The sequence below is a fragment of the Pelodiscus sinensis genome, chromosome 5 (genome assembly GCF_052426305.1).
Source record: "Pelodiscus sinensis isolate ZL-2025 chromosome 5, ASM5242630v1, whole genome shotgun sequence".
Taxonomy (NCBI): domain Eukaryota; kingdom Metazoa; phylum Chordata; order Testudines; family Trionychidae; genus Pelodiscus; species Pelodiscus sinensis.
In genome coordinates, this window is record NC_143056.1 from 50,035,225 (window position 1) to 50,057,229 (window position 22,005).

General features: G+C 38.3%; 1 protein-coding gene across 2 annotated transcripts in view; it reads right to left on the reverse strand.

Annotated features, from left to right (window-relative positions):
* Positions 1-22,005, reverse strand: part of AKAP6 (A-kinase anchoring protein 6) — a 379,467-nt gene that overhangs the window by 31,574 nt on the left and 325,888 nt on the right. For both annotated transcript variants that reach the window (XM_089778447.1, XM_075926957.2), the window contains exon 12: positions 8,426-8,641. In XM_089778447.1, the coding sequence (XP_089634573.1) occupies positions 8,426-8,641 (216 nt within the window). The remainder of the gene's footprint in view (positions 1-8,425; positions 8,642-22,005) is intronic.

The window sequence follows — 22,005 nt, forward strand, 5'->3', positions numbered from 1 at the left end:
CCTCCTCACCAATTAAGATAATGGGAAAGCTGAAGGTTTTCAGTATGCCACAGGATCAGATCTTTATGTAGCACTTCTAAACTTTATACAAAGTTTTTTCACACTATTTCCAACCTTTAAAAAATAATGGCTTCAGGCTTAATTAGACTCTTTCAGATGCTGAGTAAGTTTTTGTATCCATGGTGCTATCTAACAAAGTAATGGAGCAATAACTAATACATTTGTCAATTCTGGAGTTTAGAATAAGTATCAGTCCATTGCTTTTTTAAAATGTTGCATCAATGTAAAGGACACAGAAAAAAGTGTGGAGGAGATTTGATTGAGCCCCGAGCCCAGCATTTAAAAAATGGCTTTATTTTCCCAAATGTGCCAGAGAGGCAAGTGGACACAGGAAAGGGCTAAAGATATCAGCTTAGCAGCAAGGTAGCAATTTTTAACATTCTGTTTTTCAAAATGCATTATCAAAAACCAAAGAGGAGGCTGGGGAAAAAAGCATTTTAAGAAATGTCTTCCCCTCCTAAGAAATAAGCATCCAAGAAACAAGCCCAGGGAAAAGAGAACGAGAAACCTTTTTTTTTTTTTTTTTAAAGTGAGCTGTTGCAAATATTCCCAAGTCCTTACAACTCTAATTAAAATGTGGTAATTGGTTATGTTACCTCAATTACCATGACGCATGGACATTGATGCAAAGCGACACCAATTGAATCCCTTGGGTGTTATACCCTAAGGCCATCCCATTTATTGTGGCCTTATTATTTTCAATTATGCGGCTGGAAGTACAGCATACTTTCAGAGCCAATACACATGGGGCTTTTTCTGGACATATAGTGTAGTGTACATACAGGATGACTCAAGAGATAAAAAAGAACATTTGCATGAGACACAGAAGTGAACATTAACACCATACAAAGAATCAAAGACAGGAATATTTCAGAGTTATTACAAGGCAGCTTGAAAATTAGAGCATTCTGAACCCAAATTATCTTGGCTGAAAATATCTATTTTAAGAGTCTGATTACGGTTGGCCCCTCAATAATTAGCAATCTCTGTTGATTGAGAAAAGAGACTGTGGTTTTTTTTTGCATAAACCTGGACATAGCTCTGCATTTATTGCATGATCAGAGTATTTGATGTCGGTGGAACCTCTGCTTATGGAATGAGAAGTTTCTCTGGTAATTTAGAAAGGTAGAGTTATGGGAGGTGCAAACTTTAGGAGAATAACAATTTGAAAATACAGATTTGGATCCTTGTGCTTGGCTGCACTTCATGTATTTTGTGCTACTCCAGCAATGTAAAACAACTACAAGGACAGCCAAACGGGTTGGCAAAAGTTTCTGCTTATAGGTGGTGGACTTTTATACTAATCCTATTGTGGCTCTTAATCTAAAGGGGAGATCCAGGAGGCATGTGGCCAAGGCATATCTACATGGCTTGGCTATCTGTGACTACTGGAATGGACAATTGAAGCCTTACATGCTGGGGAGAGTCCTGGATAGCAACAGTATCTAGATAACACAAAGGTAACAGGAGCAAGCTCATGATACCATCTACACGTTTTGTTAATCTATAAAGTGCTACCATATCATCTGTTGTTTTTTTCCAAAGGTAACAGTAAGCAATCTTTATGTTCCCACCCTGGGCGAACCTCTACACAGTGGCTACGTCTACACCGGCATGATTTTCCGAAAATGCTTTTAACGGAAAAGTTTTCCGTTAAAAGCATTTTCAGAAAAGCGCGTCTAGATTGGCAGGATGCTTTTCCGCAAAAGCACTTTTTGCGGAAAAGTGTCCATGGCCAATCTAGATGTGCTTTTCCGCAAAAAAGCCCCGATCGCCATTTTCGCGATCGGGGCTTTTTTGTGGAAAACAGTACTGTGCTGTCTACACTGGCCCTTTTGCGCAAAAGTCTTTCGGAAAAAGACTTTTGCCCGAATGGGAGCAGCATAGTATTTCCGGAAAAGTACTGACAATCTTACATGAGATCGTCAGTGCTTTTCTGGAAATTCAAGAGGCCAGTGTAGACAGCTGGCAAGTTTTTCCGCAAAAGCAGATGATTTTGCAGAAAAACTTGCCAGTCTAGACACAGCCAGCTTGTATACAGCACTGAAACAGGGCCCTGACCAGGTTTACCCAAAATCTTGTTTCAGCTATTAATGTTTTCACAAACATCTCTGTCCTCTAAGAAAGGTGCAATTACAGTCTTTTTTGGTTTATATTATGTACCATTTGTGTGGTTCTGAAACTAAGGGTTAGCAGACCATAATCATGAAATACAATAAAAGTAGGGTGGTGACTAATGAAAAGAGGAATTAACAGAGAAAAAAAGAGAGAAAAATGGTAATTACTCAATAATTAGACTGTATAACTGGTGCTAATTGTCTTTTTGGCAGCCCCAGTACAGAAGCCAACGACTGAGTAAGAATCATAGACTACTAGAACTGGAAGGGACCTCAAGAGATCATCAAGTCTAGTCCCCTGCCCTCACAGCAGGACCAAACACTACCTAGATCATCTCTGATAGATGTCTGTCCAACCTGCTCTTAAATAGCTCCAGAGATGGAGATTGCACAACCTTTCTAGGCAACTTATTCCAGTGTTTAACCACCCTGACAATGAGAAAGTTTCCCCTAATGTCCAACCTAAACCTCTCCTGCTGCAGTTTAACCTCCTATTGCTTCTTCTCTTATCCTCAGAGGCCAAGGAGAACAATTCCCCCCTCTCCTTCCCCCATGACATCCTTTTACATACCTGAAAACTTCTATCATGTTCCCTTTCAATCTTCCCTTTTCCAAACTAAACAAGCCCAATTCCTTCAGTCTTACCTCACGGGTCATGTTTTCTAGACCTTTAATCATTCTTGTTGCTCTTCTCTGGACCGTCTCCAATTTCTCCACATCTTTCTTGAAATATGGTGACCAGAAATGGACACGATACTCCAACTGAGGCCTAATCAGTGCAGAGTAGAGCAGAAGAATGACTTCTCATGTCTTGATCACAACACTCCTGTTAATGCATCCCAGAATTATGTTTACATTTTTTGCAACAGCGTCACACTGTTGACTCATATTTAGCTTGTCGTCCACTATGATCCCTAGATCCTTTTCTGCTTCATCCTATTTATCTCAGACCATTTCTCTAGTTTGTCCAGATCATTTTGAATTATGACCCTATCCTCCAAAGCTGTTGCAAACTTAATAAGCATACTTTCTATGCCATCATCTAAAACACTGATGAAGACCTTTCTTACACCAAATGTGGTCCTTCGGGTCCTTTCACTGGGATCAGGAACATTTACAGAGTACTATGAAGGAATCTTGAACTAATGAATCATATAGAAATAGAGAACATAAGAATGGCCATACTGGGTTAGACCAAAGATTCATTTAACCTAGTATCCTGTCTTCCAACAGTGGCCAATGCCAGATGCCTTAGAAAGAATTAACAGAACAGGTAATCATCAAATGATCTGTCCTCTGTTGCCCATCCCAGTTTCTGACAAACAGAACCTAGTGACACCATTCTTACCCCTAGTTCTTGTGTTATGGGAACAAGTTAATAAGTTTTCCTTATTTACTTTCTCCACACCAGTCATGATTTTGTAGACCTCTATCATATCCCCTCTTAGTCATCTCTTGTCCAAGCTGAAAAGTCCCAGTTTTATTAATCTCTCCTCATACAGCAGCCATTCCTTACCCGTAATAATTTTTATTGCCCTTTTTCGACTTTTTCCAATGCCAAAGTATCTTTTTTGAGATAAGCTGACCACATCTGCACACAGAATTCAAGATGTGGATGTACCATGGATTTATATAGAGGCAATGGAGCTTGCAGTCTGAATCACTGACAAACACATTTTGCTTTAAAATGCTGGAGCTTATTCCAGCACTGACTAACTGAAAGACAGTAGTTAGAGACAGGATTAAGCTAAATCCAAGGATCTCAAAGTACTTTAAAATGCTAATGGCCTTAAGCATCACAACATTCCTGTGAGGTAGGGCATTATTATTCTCATTTGACACATGGGAAAACTGAAGCAAAGATAAAGAGTCCGTTAAATCATCCATGTCTTCCCATTCTCTGTTATGTTCTTCAGCCAAATGACCACGGAATCATTTATTGTTTTGAAATTAAATCATTATTTTGCCTAGTCTCTTTTTAACCTAGCCAACTTTTTTGCCCCTTCAAATGTTTCTGAATTATAATGCTACTTCTGCCTCATGAGAAGGTCATCTTTTGCCAGAGTTTGGTGATTGCATTACATACTAATATCTCTTCATTATGTGTAGGTTTGTGATAATGAAGGATAATGAAAAATTCAATATTTTTTTTCAGGGCATCAAGGAAGAAATTTGAAAGAAAACACCAAGCCCTTGTAATTAATTCTAACATGGCTTTTGGAAGGGGATAAGGAATCAAATAAGTAGTAAATGACGATAATAAGGAAGAGTAAAAAGATAAAGGATAAATTAGGAGGAGAATGGGAGATGCAAGCAACTCCCGCACCTCTGTAAGGAAACATAATCAGCTGTCTTATTTACTGTCAGAGAGTCAGATGCCATCGGAGGTATAAAACATCTCATTTGTTTTCATAAATTACAGTATATTGTGGGCAACCTCAAATAAAGACTTGTTACCAGGGGATACTGTTTCTGTGCCAAGACTGGCACACCATCAAGTGCAGAGAGCTGGGGAAGCAGAGGAAGCAATCTTGGGACCATCCCAAGAAATGACTACACAGGAACTGAGTGAAAGGAAAAGCTATAGCATGCCAACTCAGGGCTGGGTAAGAGCAAGAACCCAGAATTCTGCAGAGGTTGGTGCATTTTCAGTGCTGAGAATTCAACTGGGTTTATCAACCTCAGAAACCTGTGGAGTTGGCTATGTTTATAGAATCTTATTATAAACAAATCCACAACCTGAGACTCTGAAATGAAATACTGCCACAAATGAAAATTAAATGATAATTCTTAATATCTGCCCTTTCTCTGCAGAGAGGAAGGTATGACCCCCTACCTGGTTGCAGACAACTCAGTCTAGCACACAAGTTCTGCTTCCCCCAGGCAAAGTGGGAACAAAGCAGCTTGCAGCTTGTGAAGTTCCATGGCATCCAGACATCAAGTAACACACAGCTCTTGCACAGTTTCTCTACCTCAGCTCCCAATCGATTTCAATCCCAAACAGAGCCACAAGACTCACTTTGCTCCTGCTGCAACCGCAGCGCCAAACTTTAATTAGCACATAGCAGCTTATTTAGAAGAACAGCATCTCCAAACAGCAAATAGCTTACACACAGCAGCTGTTCACGTGAAAGAGGAGAAAATATGCACTCACTGAAGAAACTTGGACTTCTGTTCAGTAACCTCCAGGATTTCTCACGGTAAGTTTAAGCATGAAAAAAAAAATCCATTCAGCCTCTTTGTGGCAGCTCATATCTCAGTGAAATGTATTTGAAACCCAGGTCAGCCTCTCTCTGGTAATTTTACTTTAATTACAGCAGCTTCCAGCAACTGAGCTTCAGGAACTTTTAAAACTGCATTTTTTCTGTGCTGCAATAGCTACTGTACACGCATGCTGTTGCAGCTCCAAACTTCAACTAATTTCTCTACAGCAGTTCCATTCCACAAGCCAGTTTAACTCCACAGACTCAGGTAATGGTTTCTTAGAGCTACAACTATCATTTAAAAACATAAAGACAAACAATTTAAAAAATTCCCAAATTGCCTACATCAGATGCCAGATAGTTCAAAAAATAGAGAAGGGCTCTAAGCCCTGAATGCAAATTTTCCCAAAGAAAAAGTTCTGCTGTTTTCCTTTTTCCAGTCACAAACTATCCTCTTCTAATCCCTTATCTTAGGGCGTGTCTACACAGCAGGGTAAAAGTCGAATTAAGATATGCAACGTTAGTATGTCGATTGCATAGCTGAAATCGAAATAGCTTAATTCGGCTTTTGGAGCTATAAACAAAGCAGGAAGTCGAAGGAAGAACACTCTTCCATCGACTTCCCTTACTTCTCATGAAATGAGGGTTACAGGAGTCAGAGTAAGAAGTCCTCCATTTCAAAATTAATTTGAAATAATGGTTTGCTGTGTAAATATGCACTATGTCAGTTATTCTGAAATAATGCTGCTGTGTAGACATACGTTTACTGTGCCCCATTTCTCCAGCCATGTTTTGCTGCTGATTTCCTTTGCTTCTGTTTTCAACCTCTTGGATTTGTTCCCCACAACATTCAAGCATCAGTAAGCTGGTTACTTGCCTCTTCAACTCTTAGCTCCCTTCTTCCTCTCATATCTAACCCTAAGTGTGCCATCTACTACTGGTTCCTCAAGTTCCTTACACCCAGCTGCCTCCTGGGTCCTCTCCAATTTGGTTTTTGTCTAATACTCCGTTGAAAATGCTCTCATTGACATTTTGATTTATCTGTTCTTTGGTGTATTTTGAGGCCTCAGATCACCAACCTTTGTGCTGCTTTTGACCCAATTGATCTCCTTCTCAATACCTGACTACCTTTCCAACATCTTCTCATTCTCTAACTTTTGTGATACTGTCCTTTCTTAGGTTTTCTTCTATGTCTCTGGACTTCCAATAGGGTCTCCTTTTGCAGGTCCTCTTCCTGCCAGATTTTGCTTTCTATGTGAGTCCAACAGGGCTGTATCCTTAGCTCCTCTACATCAAGTTTCAGTTTATTTTCTTTGCCTTCAAAGTCCTCTGGAAGTCTGCATCTCTCACCTTCTACATTTCCTCTTGGCTTGTTCCTTCCTCCCTACTCCAGTGCTTTTTGCTAACTTAGATACCCTGTTTTTCTGCGTTTCCAGGAACTCTCTCCTTTAGTTTCTTCCACGTCATCTCCTACAAAGAAGCACCCATTCTGTAATATCTCATAAGGCCACTACCCTCATTCATTTCCTTCCCGAAGTCCCACTTATATTGCAATACCTATAAAAATAAGCCAACTAATTAGTGGCTAGATAGAAAGGTGCTTGGCTATAGTTTTGGATACATAATGCTTTTTAAAAACCATGCAAACATCAAGACTTGAGTCATTTATCACCTCAGCCCCTTTGATTTTGTGCAGTACCCCTTTTCCCACACACTTTATCGCTTCTTTTTTTAGACCATTAACACTTGGGAGCAGGGATTTCTGATGGGTTACTAGAATCCCATGTACTTTCTGGGCGCTATATTTATATAAAAATACAACTCAGAGATCTATTACTTTTTGTTTTTCTTTTAAATGGAACTGCAAAACATTATCTCTGTTTAGAAAACAACCTCACCCCCCAAAAATTTAACCTTTCATTGCTATCCACTAAATCATCAAGAAAGGGATGGATGTCAAGTAATTTTGTCTCTTTTTATTTACTATAATCCTAAAAATTATATAAACTAAAATATATGTTATTCGTTCTATTATTTTTATGATGCATGTCAGCAGATTATCATCATTGTTTCTGTGGTTGCAATATTCATGCTTCAGCATTGGGCTAGTAACACATGCATTGGGCTAGTAACACAGAATTGACATCCTGGGTCAATTCATCCATGGCTATTAATGGACTTACGGTAGGGATACGGTTTATTGTCAGAATACAATTAACTCATTCCAATATGGTTTTATACTGTACAAGACCTGTCTAATTGATGCCACTTAATATATAGCATAAGTAATATACTTTGCCTCTTAAGAATTGCTTCCTAAGATAAGAGTAGATTAATACATTTTCCTTATATTTTAAATAGTACCGAACTTGTTATATACCTGAAGTTTTCAGTCATTGTTTCCCAACCTTTTCCAGCCTGAGGCAAACTTACTTCAATAACAATTTTGAAATGTGGCATACCTCCCGGTGTAAAACTATTAAAACAAACCCTTTCACAAATGCAATTTGGTTGTGACACTAATTTAAATAAATGAGTTCTCCCCCTCCCCCCACAAGTGACTTTTCCAACATTCCATGGCACACTAGTAAGCCAAGGCATACAATCTGGGAAACACTGTTCTCTGTGAAGAATGCACTTAGTGGTAGCATGGTGATAAAAACAGTGTACAGAAATATTCTGAAGTATTATATTCAATAAAAAATTATTATTGACCCAGTCCTACAAGGTGCTAAGTAACTCAACTTGCACTGATTTCAACAGAAGTCAAATGTGCCCAGTCTTTGACAGGATGAGATCCCTTGTGATTAAAAATGCAGCAAACAGAACATATATATTATGATTTTATCTTATTAATCAGTCATGTCCATACCCAGCACTGTTTTGTGAAAAATAAAGCTTTATTTGTTAACTATAAAGATTAGTGATGGAATCTTGAGTCAGAAAATCCACTGTAAAATGAATATGTTTGCCATCCAGTGGAATAATGGTTTCTATGTGACAAATTAAACAATACTAGGCCTCTTTAAAGCAAACATTACTCACCGGGACTTTTCCCAACTTCTTTTGCAGCCTGGTTTGCCACTGAACAGCCTGCATGACAATGGCTTCCCACCTTCTTTCAAGATTTACAATGATCAGCTGCATAGATTGGTGATCTGCACTCAGATGGCAGGTCTCCTGGTCATCTAGGAGGTGCTGGCATAATCGCAACACAGAGGCTACTCCACGTCGTCTCTGTTTGATCTCGCAGCAGAGAGACTGCAGGATAGAGAAATGACAGAAGTCAGTGCGGTGTAGTCTCCAAATATATAAAAACTAAACTGTGAAATTTATACTTTGTAGTGTCCAATCTTCTTCTTACAGTCTGTCTGTGCTCCATTCATTGTTTCCTGGTAATGCACTTACAGATAGGTATAATAATGGCAATGAGGAGGCAAAGCTACTTGAAGTCTTCTTCAAATTAATGTCACGCATATGCTATGTATTTCAATGATGCCAAACAATTTACAGCACAGAGTTCTACCCAACCACTTTTCCAATGGGGCATGTCTCTGAAAATTAGTTATCCTGCCAACCTCTAGTCATTCAATTTTTAAAATGGATTTAAAGACTCTTTTAGGGAAAAACAAATAAACACTATGCTCATAAAATGGCAGAGTTTAATTCGATGTTTAATTCAGTGCAGATCTAGAAAATCAAAATAAAGAAAAAATATATTACTTAGAAGAACCATTAGAAATGATGGGCCATATGCTACACTCCCGAGGAAAAATGTGCAGCAGGGAAGTGCAATGGTCCTCTTTACAATCTTTACAAATGGCTTCTTGTGATTAGAACAGTCCTATGGCATTTCTTATGCTGAAATGAAAATAGAAGTATGGTGGTAATGATAACTATGTTCAAAATTATGAGCATTTAATAGCAACTATGGTATTTCATCAGAAAGATCTAGTGGAAAAGAGGAATACAGTTTGCACCTCATCATGCAATTCAAACCCATGAACAAGCCTTGTTATTGACAAACAGCAGTTGAGGCCAGGAAATGCTGCATATACTCAAGAAACAAATGCAATGGAAATCTCATAAGATAACAGTACCAGTAGTGCATCTCCTGTGCTGCAATTCTGTGCAGTATAGCGTGTTTAAGTGTTATAGTCTCCACACCCACCCATCGTCTATGGAAACTCAACATTGCATTAGGATTGTATTAACTTGCAATGTCTTTCTAAAGTATTTCTATGAGGTTTGGGGGCACACTGCCTAGGCATCTATGAGGCAGAGTCCTTCAGCCTCAAACTTGACCATCTACCCTTTCGAGGCATGCCGTGAATCTAATATACGATTCCTAACTGGCACTTACTTTATACTATGTATGTAATAATGGAGTTTTCCAGATAATTTTAATTGTAATTTGCCAACATCTGTTTTCCTCTGCAGGACGCCACAGATAAAAGTAGATGACCCTATGAGATAATCTCAACTCTCATTTAAGCATTTTTGTTCTCTAAATGAACAAGTATTTTGTTTTTAATTTCCTGTTTTGAAAACATTTAAAATAAACTCCTCACAACTTTCAGAGCAGTTCACAAGTGCCAACTGCAGAAAAATAATAATAATTAAGATGGACACCCCTTCTAAACTTGATTGACAAAACTTTAATATTTTTAAAATTTGAATTAAGTTGCTGCATTATTAGGGTGGATTTAAAAGGAAAGCTATGTTGAAAAGTGATGTGTATCAAAACAGTATTTGCCCTCAAGGACATTTGTGCTTGGGCAATGACTCTAAGCTGAAAGACTTGAGCAAAATAGTGGTACAAATATCAAGAAGGATATATCTTTCTTTTGCTCACTGAAAGCATGCAAGTGATTTTTTTTAATTCAATGCCTCCAAAAGAAATGATGATTATATCCACAAACATAGCTGAATTACTAATCTACTGGCACAATTTGACTGTTCTAACAGTTAACAGATTGCTTATTAATCAACAAGGGTAAACAAGACAATACAATCTCATTTAGAGAGTGAGTTTTAATGCCTAAAAGTATTTGTATTCAAAATGTTAATTCTGATAAGGCTTCATTAGAAGATGTCTTAAAATGATTAAGTGCATTTCATTGTAAAGTACACTGAGTAGTATATCAGCAGGTGGACATTTCATACAGATGTTCCACTTATTGATATAATGCATTCTATAGCTATTTAAATTACCCTAACTCTGTAATAGCTGGAATTCCATTATTTCTGTAATGAGAGAACTCTGTACCTTCAATATTTCTGAATTTTAAATAAGGTGAATGACAAATTCCCAAACCACTATTTATGGCAAAATATGACCAGGAATTTTATTATTCAATTTAGACCAGTGCTGCATTTTCACTTAAGTTTCCTGAACTTGCCCTTATTTATTTTCCTAGGGTTCATTACTATATACCAACACAACTCTTCATGTAATCATGTCTGATGAATTTCCTTTCTGATGCTGTTCATTAGCCCAATATTACTCCAGAAAAAAAATCTAGGTACAAATACAGTTGAAGGTCTTACTTAGCACTGCAAAAGAAAAGAAATTCAACATTATATGCTGGCTTTTTATGAGATAGATTGTGATCTCAGTTAAATTAATGAAAATCTGAATAAACTTGACTGAAGCTGAGAACTTGGCCCCAAACCATTATCTCACCTTCCTATGTTGAGGTACATCATGATGACATCTTCTAAAATGCTGGAAACTATAACACTCCAGTTACAACCCCATATATGATAAAGTTGGGATTATTCCATCCATAAACTAAAATATGTGGGATGTTGTACCCTGTACATTGTATTATCTGCGTGCAGAGATATAGGAACCAACTCATCTCTCACTTTCCAACAGCACAATAACATTAACTTCACAAGCACTAATCTTGATTTACATGTGTGACACAATACAATTAAACTATGGTAGTTTTGTTTCAACTTTCTTACATGTTATGATTTATATTAAAAAAGGATGAAAAACTCATTTCTAACAAGGAAAAGAATTACTGTAAGTCTTCTAGCTCTATAAGAGTTATTAATCAGGTAAAGGCACATAAACAATGTCTAACTGCAGACTATATTGAATCCAAAGTGGGTATTTATGGTCGTTGGTGCATCATGCTAAAAATGGTCATTATCTGTATCTTTGACATGATATCTCACAATGTCCCATGTATGCAGCTATTGAAATTGAATGGTCATGTAAAAAACTGAGAATACAGTGATTGTGCACCTACAGTTCTGATTTCCAAATCTTCACCAATTATTTTATTTTAAATATCTAAATGGTATAACACATTTTCAGATAGCAGCCTCTACAAAAACCTCATAATCAACGAAGCCATTACACAACAAAAGAAAAGCAAAGACGAACAGGATTTTAAAACCTAGATGTCTAAAATGCATGGACTTTTAAACACTAAATCCCTTTTTAGGCATCTGCCTTATTTTCAAAAGTGTTGGACATCCCACCATTCCAACTGCCCTCAGTGGAAACTGTTCATAATCAGCCATTTGGAAAATCAGGAAGAGGTTTCTATACAGAATTAGGAGTCTTGTTTTAGGTTCCTATGTCTGACAATCTTGGCTGAATTGTCCCAATAAGGCACACAATGTTTTGCAGCTTAGGCTGTGTCTAGACTACAAAGAAAAGTAGGAAAAAGATACACAAATAGCAAACCGCAATTTGTGTATCTTTTCCCGCTTTTCTTCCAAAAGAGTCTTTTCCAACATTAGTCCCATCTACAAATGAGGTTTACACGGATGCCAAAAAAATGTGTCTACTTTTCTGAATTTTGGGGGGGGAAAGCAAGTGCGTTCCTTGGACACAGCAGAGCTTTTCCAGGTTATCTCCAGTATCCTGGAAAATCTCTGAAGTCTAGTCCAGTGTGATACCGCGACCTCCCTCTCAGTTGCTCACGATCCCCCTCTAAGTTGTTCGCGACCCCCCCTCTAAGTTGCTCGCAAACCCCTGGGGGGCCGGGACCCACAGTTTGAGAAACACTGGTCTAGTCTGTAGTTTATTTCCCAGAGTAGGGGTTCCTGTACATCACAGCAGAGCCCTGGAGATCTTTTTCCTCTCGGCATAACTCTGTTTAGTGCTTTGTAGCTATCAACCTAACAGCTAAAAAGGGCTGGATTGCACTCCATTCACATCCTTATAATACTACACTGTAAATCATCTGGAAGGGCCACTGCTGAATGACATCAAAGATCACTCCCAATTGAAGAGCAGAACCTAGTGCACAGGATGGCTCAGAGAAAAGGGATTGAACCATATACTCTCACACAGCATGATAGAATACTACTGCTTGGCTACTAAGGCCCTGATTCTACAAGGTACATTAACAGATTCTGAAGTCAAGTGTGTGAGGAATTCTCTTGTATTCAATAGAACTATTACGTGTTTGTGTAAGTTTCTTGCAGAACTGAGACCTAAGCAATATTTTTCAACAACTGCATAGTCTTCAACTGCAAAAATAAGCCAGAAAATGGAGTGTGAAATTAATTATGGAAATTACTAAATGAAAAATTTAGTTTGTCATTGTCCAGTGCATCAATGTTAGTCTAATGTTTTATATCACAGATTCATAGAAATGTAGGGCTGGAAAGAATCTCAAAAAGTCATCATGTCCAGTCCTGTGCATGGTGGTAGGACCAAGTAAACATAGACTATCCTTAATGATAGGTATTTGGCTAAACTGTTGGTAGGAACCTGCAATGATGGGAATTCCACATCCTAAGCCTTGTAAACCTTTCTAAACCTTGTAAAGCATTCTTATTCCTGTTCTCTGGACTCTTCAGTTATTCCATATCTTTCCTAAAGTGTGGTGCTTAGAATTAGTCACAATACTACAACTGAGGCCTCAGAGTGCCGAGTAGAGTTGGACAATTACCTCCTATGTCTGAAATACAACAAACTCAATATACCTCAGAATGACAGTTTTTGCAGCTGCATCATGTTTTTGGCTCATATTCAAATGTGATCCACAATTGATGTCCCCTAGATTTGTTCTGCAGTATCACCATCTAACCAGGCTATTTTCCAAGCTGTAGTTCATTTGTTTTTTAGTTTCTAAGTGAAGTACTTTGCACTTATCTTTCTTGAATTTCACCTTGTTGAGTTCAGACCAATTCTCTAATTTGACAGAAGTCATTCCTGTCCTTGAAAGACTTTGCAGGCCCTCACATCTTGCAGTTATCTACAAATACTATAAACATACTCTGCATTCTGTTTTCCAAGTCATTCCCAAGGATACTGAATAGGACCAGATCCAGGACTGACCCACCTCTGTGATGCCCCACTAAAATATGCCCCCATTATTTTTACCGAAAAGCATTGATAACTACTCTGAGTACTGCCTTTCAATCAGTTGTTCAGTCACCTTACAGTAATATCCCAAAGCTGTATTTCTATAGCAAGAATTTGAATTACCATATACAAATATTTAGATGCCTTTTTAAAACAAATTACATGTGTTTTCACATACTTCTAGTACACACTGAAATTTCTTTGCATGAGGTCTTTATGTTTCAGTCATTTTTATCTTCCCTGTTTAAAGTTTGACTGACTTTGTACTTCTGAATATTATAGTGTGTGAACAAAGAAATAAAAGAAAATTCAAGGCCCAATCTAGCTGAAAACACCTGAGGTCTTTGGAGTCAGGAAAGCTATTTGAAGAATGCCAGTTTACATGTTTTAGTTTCTTTTTACTTTTAGGTACGGAAGAATTGCCATGCCAATCGGAATAGCAGTCTTTCTAATCCTGTCTCCTTGTTCTGACAATAGTCAGTATTAGATGCTTCAGAAGATGGTGCAAGACTACACTGAGGACCATTATGAAATAACTAGCCCAAAGTGGAAGTTTTTACCTACTTTTTGCCAGGATTCTCCACTGATGAAAAAGGCTTTATATCCATTTTATATTTTTTCTTATCTAATGTAAACCCAGTAAATTACAACTCGAACTGTAAAAAATATCTATTTTTTTAAACTCAATATTTAAAGATAGACCAAGCTAGCAGAATTTAGCTAAAAAAAGTGAATGGAAACAATTATAACGTTTGCTGGTTCTCACAGTATAATGATAACATTAGTCAGTCATGTTTTCAAGTGGAGAACAAACAGTGGGAACAGATGAACTCTTCAAAATAAAGGTCCTGGGCCCATTTTATCATTTTATATCTGCTTTAGGCCCATGTAACATCATGGATTTCAACAGAGTTGGCACGAGACTAAAATACTGCTATAAGAAGTCAGGTCCTTTATTTTTATGCAAATATCACCAAATAGAAAGCAGTGGGGGAGGGACAGGAAGTTGAAATAATGATGTACCAACACACTGTTTTGTAAACTATCTTATTTTTCAAAGCTTTCCATGAGATGACAGTAGTGGTCTTCTAGCTGGCACCTACTTTTGGCTGTGCAGCAACTTGTGTTTTAAAATTAACTGTGCATCCTGCATGAATATTGAAAATAAGCATTTCTATTAGTGAATGAAAAGGACAAGCAGTGATAAGTAATTCCTCAAAATAAAAAAGCCAAATGCCATGGACTGGAAGTGAATGATGACTTGTCATCTTTTAAAGAAAATACTGGCAAACACGGGTGTTTTAACTGATTTCAAGGTTAAAAGAAAATGTCACCTATTATAGGATCTCCGCTTAGTTGCAAATGGTGGGACTTAATCTATATTGAAGCTAAATATTCTATAAGTATGCAGTGAAGTGCAAAAAACAGCAATTGAAAAATGACATGATTAAATGGCACAACATGCAATCATTTGCTCTCAATTATATCAATGTATCTTCTTCATTTCAAGGAGTCAGGCAGATATATTGTTTTTTAAATGCCTCTATTAAATTGGGCACCAATAATAAAATAGATGAGAGTCCTAATAAGCTCATTTACGTAACATACATCATACACCACAAAACTATTTTCTCCAAAAGGGTTTGCTCATAGATTTGTCTCTGGCCGTCATCAGTCTTGGCTATATTAAAAGATTTTAAAGGCATAATGTTGCCTGCAGGCCCATTCACTGGAAAACCTTTGTACAACTTTTCTGTTTAACCCTTGTGAGATCTTTAATGCTAATTATGGAAAAAATATTGATATAATATCTTTGCTGTCACATTTTATTACAATGATGGACACAACAGAATCGGGGATTGACATTTTGGAAATATCATCTAATTGCAAGTCAGAAAAACGGAATGATAGTTTAAAGTAGATTACGACTTCTTTCAAAAACAGTGAACGGGTTTCCTTTATTTAAAAGCCATACTTTTAAATAGCATTAGAGGCCATTACATTGCTATGCTGCACACATCTCTCTAAGATTCTCTGATCAGTGAAGTATTTCCCTGACAACTTTGGAAACTGTTCACATTTCTTTAAAAATAAATCCGTATTTCCCATGTTGAACTTTCTTCCAAAGATACACATATGAAAATCAACAGCTTACTTCAATCAGATCACTCACATTTAATAAGATGCACATTTTTAGGGAATAAAAGCAGTACCTTCCAACTTGTCTCCTGAAGTTTGGAAAATGAAACAAATCCCAGCAATGAATCTAGAATTGCTGCTTCTCCTAGGCTTACTCCATGAAAACTGTTATCATCTCTGTGTGACATTCTTTAATTTATTTGTGCCACTTTTTATGCTGGGTTAAATATTTTTAAATATATTTATTTTTAAGAAAATAGTTCACTCGCCTGATATGTAGTTCATATTCACATGTAATTAATAATATGTAATATACTCGTTCTAAATTAAAAACACTATTAAAATTCCAGACCTATAAAACAATATGAAGATTACGTTACTCTAAAGGAAACGATAATAGCTTACAGATTGCTTTTATCATTACTAAAATGCTGGTATCTATTACAGTGTCTCCCTGGAATAAAGAATGCACTTTTGGCAATAATCTGTTTAAAAAGTGTCCATTATTGTAAAGATGCTGCTATCTAAAGTCTCAACTAGTCTGCAATTACAGAAAGGTAACTTTTAACAAAAAAAAAAAAAATGGTGTTCGATGTAAATGTGACTGTTACTGAAGTATGAAACATGTCTTCTGAGCCCTTATTTTTCTTTGTGGGTAAGAGAAAGCATTCATTAGCATTCATTTTTATATTAAAAGTTTTTAGAATTTATTTATAACACACACTGATTTGTAGGTTAAGCTGGCTCCAGGTACCCCTTGGCAAATAATTTGTGGGGAAGAAAGGAGGTAATGGAAGAAGCCATTTTCCCACTCTATGACACTGTTTGCATTTCCAAACACTTCCATTTTCTGTCCTCTTTGCGTTTACATCTCAGAAGATTTTCTTCGCAATGAAAACAGGGGAGACATTTTGAACTATGTAGTGGAAAATGTTACATTTTTTGCAAAATATTCTAAAGAAATAGAGGTAGCATCAGAAGGGCAAGACCCAGACATGCTGTGTACATCTTTGGTAATGAAACCTTAACATCACGTTATATTCACCTGGAGGCATCTGGAATTATAAATCTGAAACTTGAGCTAGGTTTATAACCAGTTGGTTTGAGTTCTGGAGTTAAAACTTGAATTGAAATGTAGGTCTCATGTCAACAAGCATCATACCTAAGATATAAACAACCCTCCATTGCTCTGACTATTGTATATTTGATATATACTGATACATATACTGGTACTTGTGTTCATTCAACTTTAATGAAAAAGGATTGTGATGACTCAGCATTTAAAACCCAGTATCCTCCTAGAGGCCCAAATATACACTATTGTTAAAGATTTATATAGCATGAGTGCATGAAAGTACAGGCTGAATCTCTAAAATCCGTAACTCTTTGGTCTGGCAACATCCATGGTCCAATAGGGACACAGATATTGCTGGACCAGAGAGTCCCAGCTGTCCAGGTTCAGAATCATAGCCTGGGATGGGCTGGTGGTGGGGAGCCCAGCCACAGCGGGGCCAGTGTGGGGGAAAGCACAGACCTGGCCAGGGCTGGCAGCAAGGAACACAGCCCCAGCCAGGGCTGGAGGTAGCAGGGCTTGTGGCGAGGAGTGCAGAAGCACAGCCTCAGTCAGGGATGGCATGATGCAGGATTGTAGTCCCGGATGGCACCGGAGTCAGGTGGGCACGCAGCTCAGACCAGCATCGTGGTAGTGGTGGCAGGTGTGCAGCCACTGCTGGGGCTGGAGACAGCGGGGCTGGCCCCTGTCCACAGCTGGTGGGGTGGACGATGCAGCCTCTTGTAACAGCTGGCACCATGGGATGGGAGCTAGGGGCAGCGGCAGGTGGCAGGGAGCATAGCCCCTACTCGGAAGCAGAGCCTACCACCGGATAGGGAAACTTGACCTCCCCTCATCCAGCAAACTTTTGTTCGGGACCACTCAGATCCTGAGGGTACCAGACAAGGGAGGTCCGATTTGTATGCTAATAGCTGTAACAGATGTTGCTAGTTTGCCTACTCCTGCCCTCCTTAAAATACCACTTCCAGAGTTTCTATGCTGGTATATTTTCCTTGTCTATCATGAAATGGTCATACATTCCCCAAAGCACTGAGTGCTTCTTCCCTTTGAACAACATAAGACAAACTTCCTGGTGTTACTTCAGATGTGAAAGCAGAGTATAGAGAAGAAAAATGAATTTAATCTTTTTTAGGGACCTACGAGTGGCCAAGGAGGCAGGAAGAGGAAAATAAAAACAGCTAGGGTAGGGAAAATACATTTCCTTTGGGTTTTTTGTCATACCAGTGAGGCAACTTTAAACCTGGGTGAACAAAAAGATAGGTTGAAAATAACACCATCTTCACTCCTAACAAATGATATCCATTTTAGTGTTAGAGGATATCCATGTATTTTCTGCTAGAGGCTTTCATTTCTATCTGTGAATGCAGTGACAACAAGCCCTTCTTTCTGGAAAGTTATTCCTAGTCTTACTCCAAAGGGTTATCTCATCTAAAATGAAAAGATGAATAATCATTAAATAAAATATTTTCTCACTTTGTGTCTTATCTTGCCCATATTTATATAACATTTTTTTGAGGCTTCTTAAGCTAGGCCCTTAACAAAACTCACAGACTTCAATTATTTTCATCAGAAAAAAATAAGAGTCAGGCTAAAGAGACACCTTCTCTTTTCAGTCTCTCCTTTCCTAGAGGATGGGAACAAGTGGTGTGAGGTCTCCTTTCTGTGATTTCCCATTCAGTATAGAGAAAAATCAGCTGTGAAATGTTTTGCCTCTACAGCCCTGTTGAAACTATTTTCTTCCATTTCTAGTCAGAGGAGGAGTTAGTCTAGGTAAAGGTGTGGCTTGATTTTCCTGTAGGTGGAAGTGAGAAGGAAGTTGTTCAGGAAGGTACGATCTCTTATCTCATTAGCATGTGTGTACTGGGACTGAGGTCACAATGCTTAACTGAAACTTTATTACCTGTGGTTTCTTCCAGACATTATGCCATGTCAGGTTCATTCCTCTAATAATATGTTGCCAGAGAGTGCCATCGCTTCCAGATTGTCATCTCCAATTTGTGGTGTGCAATATTTTGTGACGTTTAATCAATATAAACATAGGGGATGAAATAATCTTTCAGACTATAAAGTATGGTCTTTTAGCACAAATATAAATGTTTTTTATAGAGGAGCTGATTCTAATATCCTTAATCACATGAAATTAGACTATTCTCTAATAATATTGCCAATAAAATAAATGGGATTACTGGTAGAGTAAAATAAGGGTATTTATACAGTCCATATTAATACACCCGGTTGGGCAGTGTTCTGCTAACTCCCAGGTAAGACTAAACCTGGGAAACATTGAGTAAAGAGCTGGGTAACTCAATTTAATATCAAATTCAATAATCTAGCGCCTAATTCTGGTCTGAGTACTGAATATTTATCATCCCTATTAAACCACTTATATACAAATGTTCTGATGTAGACTTCTTATAAATGTGTGAAAGTTGCATAGACAATAAATCATTATGGTGACATAAGATCTATTACATTCTTCATGGTCAATGATCCACCAGTTTCAAAGAAACTCTCTTTAGTAAGAACTAATGGCTCCAGATCAGAGCTACTCAACACGCGGCCCGTGGCCCATTTGTTTGTGACCCACAGTGTGGTTTGGATTTACGTGGGGCTCAATACGTGGCCCACATGTAGGAGCCAAAAAAAAAAAAAGGAGTCAATATAGCAGTCTTCTGTTGATATGCATTTTAGTAGTTAAATTCCTTGACTGTCATTGCTCATTAAAAGTGCTGTCATATGGGTGGAAATTGGGTAAATATTGCATTTTATTAATTTCAGCAAAACTGACTTAAATGAAGCCCGTGTGTTGTATAGTCTTGCCTTAGTCTTTGTATTGAAGCCCATCAGTATTTTCAGGCCCTCAGCATGTGCTGTGTGTGTCATTGTGGCCCCCGGGGCTTCCAAAATTGGGTATCCTGCTCTAGAGGCTCAATAATCCACTGAAAGTGATATGATTAAATGCAGGTCAATGGCTTCAAAGGGGACGTTATAGACAACCAAGTCAATCATGTTATCATATTCAATGGTAACTAAGGGTGCATCCACATATCACCCTAAGCTTGAAACAAGATATGTAATTTGCACTATGCAAATTGCATATCTTATTTCAAATCTATTTGAAATAGGCTATTTCAAAATTTGGTGAATCTACACAGAAATTTTGAAATAACGTGCTATTTCGAGACATCCCTCAACCCTCATGGAATGAGGGTTACCAGGATACTGAAATAACGGGTGGTTTGTATAGACGCAGGGTAGCTATTTCGGGGTACCTCTGGTATCCCTAAATAACCATGCATTGTAGACGTATCCTGAGTGGGCCTGAATGGAGATAGTAACTAAATTTTGTCAAATCTCAGACTTTTCCATTTTTATCTCTACTTGTTTTTTCTATCCCACAAACAAAGAAACTCAACCTTAGAGTTGAGCCAAATCACTGACTCTCCCTTTTAAAAATCTGTAAATTAATATAGATAGATCTATTTTCAGAGAGGGGGTTTGTGTGTTTCATTTTGCTCTCCTTTATACCTCCTTTATCCTTTGTGGTTGCTGGAGTAAGTCTCACCCTGCTGATGATGTTAGAAGAGAATGTATCTGTATTTTTCAGTAAACAGATCCTCATGCAGCAGCAGATGAAAGGCCTGAGAAGTCAATAATGTGTATAGATACAGGAGCTATAGGTGGAAAATCCAAGGTTTCAAAGACATCCAGAGTGGTGATGGTATGGGGCAGGAGGCAAGTATCTGACTCTCCCAAAGAATGCAAAGCTAGCCAAGAGCCTATGAATAAGTCCTCTCCACGTCTGTCCCTCTAAGAGAACTTCTGACCTATTTTGGAGGGGTCTGTACACAACACACCCTAGCTTTCTTTGGCTTTTCATAGTAGAGAAGGCTGGGAAAGGAACTGTGTTCCATTTTGCATGACAGATTCCCTGGTGTTATACCCTGAATGGCTGGGACACCCTCTTAATAACTAGGCAATCTTTACAGTTAATATATTTGAGAAGGGTGAGGAAACAGTAGTTTCCTTACAGCCTTTGTCTCCCAAATCCCCTCACAGCGTAGGATTCACTCAAGGACCCACCCCGAAGGCCACCAGGGCCATCTTTTCCTACCTCCAGCACCCTGGGTGCTGAGAGGTGAAGAAGAAAAGTGCACCCATCTGCACTATCCCCGCACCTGGCACTACAGCTCGGGATTGGGATTTGGGGCTAGTCTCGATCTGCCTGGCACTCCCTCTGGGGAATAGGGTTGGGGCAGTTGGACTTGCGCAGCTCCAGCCAGAGAGTGGGGTCAGGCTGTGGGGGCTTTGCCTGCTCTGCTGCCCACTGCTCAAGGTGGGGAGCGGAGTCAGGTGCCTCATGGACACCTAAACTTGAGTCTGACTGCTTCTGAATCCAAGCACAGTGAAGTAGGCTAGAGGAGAATTATTTACACTTCCACTATACCACATGGAGCACTCCACATATGTGGTGGGAATTTCTTGGTGACTGGATCTTCTATCTTTGTGGACCATTGTTTTGTCAGGGGAGCTAGTATAAAGGAGACACATGATCAGAGTGAATCAGGGACAGATTGGCATACTAATTTTAACCTCTGAATACTGAAAATGTGAGGATCAGAAAAAAAGAGAGCACAAACAGACTATCCACAGGTCAAGATTCACAATCCAAACAGAATATGGTGGTAAAGGCTGCAGTCTCAGGTAGAATTTTTTTTTTCTTTCGCAGGAATTCATATGATTGTGGCTCCAACTGGGAAAACCTACCTGAAGCACAAAGTGAGCTCTTGAATAGCAATAATTAGAGTATTAACCTGTCACTTAGAGATGTGAAAACATCTATGCTTCTCAAGGTCAGTTGCAGAATCTCACATTTTTGGCAAAAATCATTCAGCATCTGTCTCATTACATTGCAAAGTAATGTCACAAGATTGGGTACCCACTTTCTTCTCACTTACTATATAAATGTTGCCTTACTATGGATGTAAAACCCCCTCACATGGGGTACTTCATTGTTTGGTAAATGACACCCCAGTTGTATCTCCTTTTGAATGTGACCTTAATCAGGGAATTTTT